General features: G+C 42.2%; 1 protein-coding gene across 1 annotated transcript; it reads left to right on the forward strand.

Annotated features, from left to right (window-relative positions):
• The first annotated feature begins 1,174 nt into the window (after positions 1-1,174).
• Positions 1,175-9,261, forward strand: LOC111268992 (troponin wings up A). The gene is made up of 7 exons (XM_022848285.2): positions 1,175-1,329; positions 5,905-6,078; positions 6,496-6,619; positions 7,909-8,009; positions 8,323-8,366; positions 8,505-8,640; positions 8,822-9,261. The coding sequence occupies exons 2-7, from the start codon at positions 5,929-5,931 to the stop codon at positions 8,888-8,890; spliced, it is 624 nt and encodes a 207-aa protein (XP_022704020.1). The 5' UTR covers positions 1,175-1,329; positions 5,905-5,928; the 3' UTR covers positions 8,891-9,261.
• Positions 9,262-10,414: the final 1,153 nt, after the last annotated feature.

Genomic DNA, 10,414 nt, shown 5'->3' on the forward strand with positions numbered 1-10,414 from the left:
AGATGCTTAATTTCCGGATCCTCAATGTTGAGCTTCTTTAAGTTAAAATTCACCATCATTCGTTAACTTATACCATTAATATTTCATCTGTTCTGTGCCGACTGCTTTTAGATTGAAGCACGGAAGTGTTTTAATCTAATCACCTATTGGTATCTCGATTTGACTATTTTATTACAACAACGCTTGTCTTTTAGTGATCTTGAGTTACAGGAGAGAAAAGAGTATTCAGAAAGAACCAACGCTGCGATCTTTAACGGACGCAGAATTAACGGACGTTATGAGCCATATAAGTTGACAAGGTGAAAGACACTGTCTCTTTCACGTGTTTTGCCGTAAAAGGCGGTGCCTGTAGGGGATGGCCTTCTGTTACCTTATGCTTGGTTTGTATAGACATTTATGTAACACACGGTACATTATTCAATGTGAGTCTGGTCAGTTCATAGGCATGCACTTTTCTCATGAATATACCTTGTGTTTATATACACAGGAATGAAGGCCTAGTTACCCAAAACCATAGGAGATTGAAAATGTTACACGGCGAGTGCAATACTAAAAGTTACCGCTGCGTTAGAGCTGTTTCTCGTGTCTTCCGGGCAGCGGTGGTGGCTGCTGAGAAGACAAACTGGCGCTTGGGTATGGGTCGACGCGTCCAGTTAGATTTCTCGGCTGTTCGCTTATACTAAAAGCCTAAAAGGGTTAGTTACTAGTATTCGTGGTAGTCGTAACGGCCCGGTAGAAAATCTATAGGGACACACCAAGGGGGAGAATATTGGCAAAGACGATTCAGTAAGCAGGGTGAGATAGCGGCATCGTCAAGCTACGTTGTGGGCTACAGGTCCACCCATGTTATGTCCTGTTGTTTGGCCTGGCTGATCGCGCATCAGACGTGGGCTAATAGTCCGTCCGCAGCCTTCCAACAGCAATTGGCCATAGACTAGAGCTATAGGTGATGTGGACGAGAAATGCCTATCGAAGCAAAGGCAACGAATGGCTGATCCAGGCACAGTAGCACTGACCTGAGCTGTCTGCGTCCCCGAGGGTTAAGACGGTCGGCGACTATTTCGGGCGTACGCCGGTAAACTGCGCTTTATTGTGAGTGGTTGTGTGTAGGGCGCGTGTGTCCGACTTTACCATGTGGCAGTCTCTTCTGTTGATTGCTTACGATAGAAGGAAAGAAGGCTTTGCTGAACCAGTATACACCGATGTTAGGAGGAAAGGGGCACCGCTTCCTCCTTAACCGCTTCGCATTGGTATCGTTGCCACCAGCTAATACCATCTAGTTGGTCATCGCTTAGGAAGCGTGTGAGTTCCTCCTGTTTCGTCTCAGAGGTAAGTGTCTGCTTATGAACGAGTTCTGTTTTACGGAGGTATCTGGATGCAATCTCCACGTGGTTGATCTGGAAAGGTGGTTTATGTGTGATGCTTCGAAAGTTTACCTGCTACCACAAAAAGGTGACAACGAGAGGTTGCCAGATGCATCACAAGTGTGGACGAACATTTAGAACAACGAAACAAATCGTTTTTCTCCGAGGACTATTGTGGCTCGATGGATGTAGCCTCGAACCTATGGGGCATTGATCTATGCGGTTACGGGCTTTTTTGGTTTTTTTTCTGTGGATATCCTCAATCATCGCGCGCGGTCTTCATCAAATAGGATACCCGAAGTGTTTGCAGGCGGCCAGATAGCTTGAAGTCGTCATGAGTCTCAGCCCCCTTTGTGGGCAAAGTGATCCGTCCTTGATAAAAAAAAGTATAGTAATTTATTGTATTTCGCAGAATTTCCAAGTACAAGACTGCTTCAGTAGTGCTAAGTGTTCATCGAAACCCCAATCGGATTGCCTTATACAATATGCATAGTTTTATCGGCGGTTGCTCTCCGCAGGTATTTCTATGAAGGATTAACTAAAAAGTTAGTTTGCTCTGTGGGTTTTTCTTTTGGTTAGTGTTCATTAATGATTTTATTAAAGTCCGCGTAAGCATGTCTCTGTGTTGTCGCACTACTCCTGCCTAAACACAGATTGGAAAAAAAAACAATACAAATTTAAACACTTCGGCAGCCTCAAGCCATAAACTGTCAAACCTCCAGATATCGTTACTATCCCAACTAAATATCACCACCAAAACGAATATAGTATATGCAGACCAAACCTGTCTTGATCAGTTGCTGAAACGTAGAGAACCTTCATGACATTTGTATAGTAACGATGCCTTGTGCTTTTCCTTGCCACCGGTACGCGCTAAGATTATATCACTTTTTTGCTTTGACGGGAGCTGAATGAATTGGGATGATAGAGACCTAACCCAGAAGTCGATTCAAGATTTTTTCCAACAGTGGAATTAACTTTAATATTGATCTGTTTTATTATCTTACCGCAGCCTATTTGATACTATGCCATCAGCTATATCAATTATCTATACGTGATTGTAAGGTATGTTGAAAAGAAGCTGTTGAGCAGGGTAAATCCATAAGGCGAAAATGCTACAGAAGCTTTTGAAACCCGGCACGTCTCCCGGATGTACTTCAAGAACTGCTCCCTGCAGCGGTGCCGCATTTAAAACACTGGTTTAGATTTGCTTATCGGCACGCGTCGTAGAGCCGTCTTTTGAAATCATATCCGAAACGTTAAAGCCGGAACGAAGCTGTGATGTTTACACCGTCTATGACAATTATAATCATGTACTTCTACTGCCTTCCAAAGAACGCCGCAAGCATATAAGTTTGCCTATTGGTCTTTCAAGGCTCCTTGTCAGGCTCACCTAAAGGTATAATACTTGTTAAAATTTCCAGAAGTTATGTTAATATTTTGTTTTTGTATCGCGCAAGCTTCGCCATTTCGGTGTAAATAGATTGGTCCTGGCCTTCATATGTCTTCGAGGCTATGTTTCTATTTTCCGAACCGCAGAAAGCTTTTAAGCTAACGAACCGTTCTGCATCAATCATTGTTCTGGACAAACGAAAATTGAGCAGCAGCGCCATAACAATCGGAGGTCGGATTTCTAGCTCGTCACCTTAACATCAGCCCGTTCCGAATCGGAAAGGTCAATCGACGAATGTTATTTTTAACATACTCAATTTGGAGCTTAGTAAGGAGTGTGCCCTTGGTATCTGCCGAGCTCAGATTCACGATGGCAATGATCGAATTTGGAAAGAAAAAAATTAGCCCTTAGAGAAGGGTTTCTGTATTAGCTTATTGTCAATACGTCCATTTGAATTTCGTTATGACGAGCAGTGACCGACCAAATAATCACTCGCTCCCTCTGAGACTGACATCGGAGTGGATTGGCAACTATTTTTATGAAAGCTTACCTGCGAATAGATAAACGCTCTTCAGTAATTTTTTGTGTATAAGCTTAAGTCCCGTTTCAGCAATACTTGACGAAGATTGTTTCCCAGCTGCAGATGCGGTATGACAGAGTTGATCTATAAGCGCCCCGTTTTCATTTACACAGAACAGTACAATATCGCTTCTATTTATCTAAAAATACAGATGAAATATGAGTGGTACGTTCTCGTTGTGCGTATATTATGTCTTTAGGAACTTACTGCAAACCCTGCATAGGTAAAAACAGACTAAGAATTATGACAGCAGCAATATGGCACGTTCTTAAAACAATAGCTTTTAAATGGCCGCCGTTTGCAACCCAATCTGTGTTGACCCAACAAATTCGGCGGTCGGGAAGCATTGCTCCCTTCGACACACAGCCGGTGCTTGGTATAGTCTTATTCTGTAGTAGTATCGGCAGCAGTTGTACCTCCTATGCGGATAAGCAGCGTGACAGTTTTCTTCTCGAAAGATACGATCTCTATCGGGCTTCCTTCGTGCCTTTTACCTAGGCACAGCCATGCATGCACACAGTAAGCCATTGACACACATCTTGAAGCACCGAAGCGAACTATCTACTATACCTAAGGCTAGACAAGGTAAGAAAGAGTTTTCTAAGTGATCAAGGCGAGGCAGGACCACCTTTTGTAGAGATTTCCTCTCCGAGTGACCCGTATTCAACGGATGTGCCCGTCCTTCAATGTCATCAGTACCAATCGCCGCAGCCTCGCGTCACAGAGACTAGGAAAACCACCGGAAGTCTTAGGACGAGAGCTTCGGACAGCAAGTATCAGGCATCGACCGCCGAACACCGTCAATCTACGCGATGCTTCAGGTCTTTGCCAAGAGCCACCTCAAATTAGGGACCAGCGCCTGGCCTCCTTACCAAAGCGACCATACTATATACCATATCTTTGCGCATCACCAGCACATTCTCCAATGGCTGTTAGCAAAGAGTGGCACAGGATAACTAAACTCTAATACCCACAATTAAACACTTGTGCACATTGGACCAAACGAAAGGCAGGGGATAGAGGTTAGCGCGTTCTTCTGGGCCTTGCTTTCTAATCAATTGCCCTGCCCGGATTGGGTTGATCGATTTGGTCTGCCGCTGCATGCGGCCTAAATGGCCCATTATGACAGGCGTGTCGGCAATACAGCATCTGCTCGCACGGTTGCTATTGTCGATAGGGTTCATCACAGTGGCACAGAATGAATTCGATACGTCATCAACCGTGCCATGATGCATACGTCAATAACACTGCGCGATTACGATCTATTTTTGACTGTGGTTTTCAGAACGACTACAAATAGCTATTATTTATGAACAAACAGACAATGGATAAAGGGCCATCCCCCCAGTGTTTGTTGTCCTATCTGTCGCCTGTTTAATCGTTGCCAAAAACGCGACAACGATGACAGGTAACACCCCACTCGCATTGTTCCAATGATATCCTGTGGTTCACCGTTTTCGACTTAGAGTTGAGCAAAGCCTAAGGTAGCTCCTGCAAGCAAACGCACTAAAGTATTTGGCATGCGAGGAAAACTCGTCTTTGACTATGCTATATACCACCGAAACTGTTCGTTTTTTTCACGCTGCACACTACCGTAGCAACGTATCTGAGAAAATATCAAAATAAAATTTATATGCCATATATAAATGTACACATAGATGTAACTGAAATGAAAAAAATCAGTAGGTGATCCTGAACACATGGAGTTTTGTCTTCATATTCTCGTTCTCGAACTTTTTTCGGGATTCAAGTGAGGCTGGTGCCTATTTTTCCGATCTTCACATGAGCGACCATCAACGACCTTTCATGTTTACGACGCCTGGTACTTACCGTATCGGTCAGTGTAGTCCCTTAAGTTTTTGGGCTATGCGCATACAGCGAATAGGCTGCTGTATTAACACAGGTCAAACACTTACGTAGACAGCTAACAGCGTGCACACAAAGGGTCATCTTTCTAATTGGCTAAATGTATACCGTAAGGTCAAATGCTTTGCAGTTTTCTTTTCCTGAAAACAAGTTCCCATATAACTCATGTGAGAAACATCCTGTACACACTGATGGACTTGTTCCATTGAGGTGAATCCTACAATTAGTAATTTATCAGTGATTTAGTTTTTTACAATCTTTTGTTTTTTTTTACTTCATAGTTTCACCGAACTTTTTGACGAAACTATGTATTATCGGGGGGCGCTTGAACTGCACCCCTTCATTCGTACTGCCAGATGTTGAGCAATCTGATTAATACAGTAAAAGGCACATTTCTATTTTCTCGTTGAGACAGCTCCCATTTTCCTGTTCAGTAGGGTAAACCAAAAGCCTCTAGACAGTTTGAAAATGGCCCGCCTGCTATAGACGCGTCGTACAATTAAATCCGTTTTTATACCAACCATTTGTGTGTCTTTTCCTGCTTTAACAAACACGAAATGAAGCCTCCCCGTGTGTCGAGAGGAATTCTTTTTAAATTATCCAGGCGCTTTTGGTCCACCCAGTATATATTAGTGTTTGAATTTTACAATTAAGTCAGCTAGTGAGAATCTTTAATTTCTTCTATGAATTTATGTTGACAGGCTAGCCAACCTCCAACAGCCATTATGCCTGAAATGTCGGAAGAAGAACAGCGGAAGATGGAGGAGAAGGAGAGGAAAAAGGCCGAAGTCAGGAGGCGTCTTGAGGAAGCTTCGAAAGCTAAAAAGGGCGGCAAGGGCGGTTTCATGACCCCCGAAAGAAAGAAGAAACTCAGGGTAAAAGAACAAGCACTGTTTGGCAGGACAACGTTCAACTGAGCATACTAGTAGAAAAAAAAAAATAGGCATAAGCAATACATATGCAATCGACCCTAGACCTCAATTTTTGGGAGATGAAATATACGACAGCTAGATAGTGAGATTGTTGTTATTTAGCAATCGGTCAACTGAACTTTGTCACAATTTTTTTCCCTTTACAGATGATCTTAACTTACTGCTAATTATTAATCTCTATGATACGTCTGTTTCATGCGCATATCCACGCTTATAAAGCATCTTGTAAAGTTGGCCGGCTTGCGGATATCTGTGTGTTTCATCAATATAATAGCGGAACAGCATTATACTCTAATAACAATACGGTAACGCATTTTGTTATAGTACAGTTTTTCATCAGTGTTTTTTTTTCCTTGACAGGCACTGCTGCGTAAGAAAGCCGCAGAAGAACTTAAGAAAGAGCAGGAGCGCAAAGCTGAGGAAAGGAGGAAGACCATCGCTGATCGTTGCGGTCAACCAAAAAATGTCGATTCTGCTAACGAAGGTAGAGCGGGTTAATCAGCGTTGAAAAGCGGTTATGTGTGTGATCATTAATTAGACGTATGCATAGCTACTCTCGATTAATTTGCCACGATCAGAAATCAATATTATTCTTATCACCACATACGTAATTTGGTCTCGTATTGCGCTATCGTTGACCTCGCAGTAGTAGACCTTTTTTAAGGTAGTTCCAAACAGACATCTCATACGTATATGCTAACGCATCGATATAGGTATACGCCGACCCTGCAATTATCCTGAATGGGAGTAGATTCATTGGTTGTGTTCAAGACGATTCGCTTTATGATCCAAACCTTCTCGATTCTTATGTACAGCGACACTGCAGCAAGTTCTCAAAGAGTGCCAGAAGCATATCGAGGACCTCGAATACGAAGTCAGACAGAAGTGCTTCTTCGTAAATTTCTAACAGTGATAGTGTTATCGAGGTGCCTCCTGTTCGCTTTGCACTTTGCTTCTGAGCCCTGCGCGGTGTTGCCCTACATGGGTGGCTCCGACACGCTGTGTAGCCCGCACAAGCTATGCTTCGCCTAATTATATTGCAAACATTGATTGTTTTCTTCGTTGTTTCGATATGTTACCCTCGTATCACATTGTCATTGTTTGTGTTCACAATTGATTACTGCAATAGCTTCACACTCGTAAAACTGGGTTCGCCCTAGACGAGACTGCCGTCTGCTATATTTGCTATCGCGTTACAATTGATGTAAATGTTTATGTGTCTTCCTTGATTGCATAATATCCGCCGGTGGGGCTAGAGGCGCTTTTTTCGCCTTGTGTTTTAATGTTGCCACCAGATAATTTCAAAATCGTACACGAATGTCTCTGAAATATTTGCCTGCCGGCAGGGTATAATATTTTCTCTACTTTTCAGCGTTTTTAAGGCCTATTTCGTCCTCTCACGGTCACAATTTATCTTGTTTCATCCACCCACATTCTGTATCTTTAAAATTAATGTAGTTTATAATAATGACTAAGGCGAAATATATGTCTATCATCTATTTTATGTTGCGTTTTTACCACGGCCAACTTATACACTGACGTCGGCAGTGCCACCTCCGCCGCTTATACAAAGCACAGCACTTAATGAATCAGACCTTCAAGCTTCACCTCGTGCTAAGCAGATCTTTTTATGCAGAGTTTTCGCTTAGTTCGAGCTGTTGTATTTACTTGTTGGTCTTGTTGCTGTTGTTTCTTGACTTACTTGACAATTTAATTGTAATCCTTACGTGTAGCTAACAACCTGTACACCTGTAATTTGTTGTATCGTTTTAGCCTCCCTGCAAGCCATCTGCAAAGAATACCACTCAAGGATCATGCAAATCGAGTCCGAGAAGTACGACCTGGAGTTCTCTGTCAGACAAAAGGACTATCAGGTTAGAGGAATAGGGTAGTCCGTGCTAACAAAGATTTCACTTGTTGCTTGCAGTAGCAAAACTGTCTAGTTTAGGTTTAGCCAATGTGATTCTTTTCAGAAGTTTGGTCATTCAGATCTGAGGCTTTCCAAGTGCAGTATAGCACGCTAATGTTATATTCCTCCTTCCTGTTAAAGATCTGTTTCGCATGCCTTGTCTGCTATCTCAGCTCGTCAATGTTCTTCGTTGATCTACAGATAGGATTTTCTACTAACTTGCTAGCACAACCCGCGGAACCGGATCAATGATACGATCTCGAAGTTTTTTCTTGCAGATCAACGAGCTCAACATCCAGGTGAACGATCTTCGTGGCAAATTGTAAGTTTATCGAAATCTCATTATTCGCATAGATTTATCTCTAATGTCACTCAAGCGGATTGATTATAGGTTACATTTGAAGCTTGCCTATGCAGAGATGATAGCTTGATAAACTGCCTGTTGATTAATCAATTCCAGCGTTAAGCCTGCCCTCAAAAAGGTATCTAAGTTCGACAAGCTCAAAGTCAAGAGCCAAAAGGAAGAGGTCGATTTCCGTGCCGGTCTTAAACAAGTCAAGAAGGACTTCAAAGAACTCACCGATGAGGGCAAGCCGGTGCGTATTAAAAAATCTGCTCATAGTATATTATTGATCACGCAGATACCTTTTTTGTGTATTGCTGGGAATACTGATCACGCAGGGTCGATCTAACTAGATTCAATGCTCCCCATTTCTGTCGTATTCAAGGGTGTTTGACAAAAATCTAACTCTACGTTTATTTCAACCGACGTTATAGGCTGAGAAGCCTCAATGGGCCCTGGGTGCCGGGAAGAAAGATGCGGAAGCCGCCGAGGCTGAGGAGTAAAGGTCGATTAGGAGAAAGTTTGTTGACAAAGCTGAGGTCTTCATCACGACTTCCTAATGTCTTATCCGCGACTGCGTAACTTTTCCATCATACGATCAAAATATATCGAATCCAACTGCGATATCCATCTAGTGTCTTGCCAAGTCCATCAGGACACACCGGACAATTTCCATTGTACATCTAACAAATAGGCTTCAGATATTGCCAACAAATGAATAGAATAAATGTTCGCTCCGCGTTCGTAATGCCTGGAAATATCACGTGAGCGAATTCCGTCGTTTTAGCGAGGACCCAGATTTGGACCTGAGCAAAGCTATAGATGGCCATTTGTCATTTATATGTTAATAAATTAATATATTAATAAAAAAATACATTGGAAGTACTTAATCATTTGATAACTAGTGTTGGCTAGAAAAGATATAATAAGCCAAGAACGCAGTAATCTCGGCGGGACCGTGGTCCGGTCTGGCGCATCTTCTTTTTACCAGTAAAAGTATCAGGACCACTTGTGTCGTCTCATTTGCAAATTGGGGCTTCGAAAGGCAATTTCTGATTTCAAGTGACCACTAAACATTATTAATTAAATTTACAATTATATTAAAATAAATAGTATCATAAATGCTCGTCGATTTTCTTAAGAAGGTGTCTTCACAAAAGGACAGACGAAGTTACTACTCCGGACATTGGTACCAGTGCGAAATATAAAGGAGGAATAGCATAAATATTCCCATAAATGTTCCACGCTAGGGCAAAGATAGGGCCAGTTTTTCGATACGCACAGGCGGAGTATAATTGTTGTGCTTAATAACAAACCGTTTATGTGACATTTGTTTAATGTACACTTGCTTCGATTTATAGTACCTTACCTTCATGACAGATGTACTAAGCTAAAATGGGTCTGTACTAAAAAGTCTGTACTGGGCCTTTGTTAAACCCGAAGATGACTTGAGCTTCGTCAGTTATTAAGCTGAGAAATCGCTTGACTCTATAGAGTTAATTTATAGAGGCATAAGCTCTAGTTATTGGCAGAATACATTTCGTAAAATTAGAATACAATTCGTACAATATAGCTGTGCTTGCGTATGACGTATCTGCTAGAAAAGCAAGAAAAACGTGTCTCACGTTTTTTTTTCTAAAAATGCAGTACTGCTTTAAGAATACAGTTATAAAGACAGGTGTTTCACCACAGGCCTGCAAGGCCGTCTCCATTATAAGGAAACGCTTACTAAACTTAAGATCACGCAAGGTGGTCTCGATCCAGTACTGGGCGTCTAAAACAATACTTAACGTATACGGTACGAGACGTTAGAACTTTAAACAGTGGAACTGACTTGAAGAGCCACCTGACATAGGCAAACAGTATCAACTTCTGCAGCAGCTGATCTCTGTGCACCGTATTGGTCTCGATACTATTTTTGTGAAACTTACGCTGGCATAAGCCGATGAGCGCCTGCCTTTGAATTTTTTCATGATGCATTGTTCAGCTGCCTATATCTGGTGACAAACAGTAAAACAACAACGGAC

Source organism: Varroa jacobsoni, unplaced genomic scaffold, assembly GCF_002532875.2.
Source record: "Varroa jacobsoni isolate VJ856 unplaced genomic scaffold, vjacob_1.0 scaffold_1340, whole genome shotgun sequence".
NCBI classification, from domain to species: Eukaryota; Metazoa; Arthropoda; class Arachnida; order Mesostigmata; family Varroidae; genus Varroa; species Varroa jacobsoni.

Coding starts and splice junctions, on each gene's coding strand:
- LOC111268992 (XM_022848285.2), top strand. CDS start 5,929: ATGCCTGAAATGTCGGAAGAAGAACAGCGGAAGATGGAGGAGAAGGAG. Junction 8,010..8,322: donor TCAGACAAAAGGACTATCAG/GTTAGAGGAATA, acceptor TTTTTCTTGCAG/ATCAACGAGCTCAACATCCA. Junction 8,641..8,821: donor TCACCGATGAGGGCAAGCCG/GTGCGTATTAAA, acceptor CCGACGTTATAG/GCTGAGAAGCCTCAATGGGC.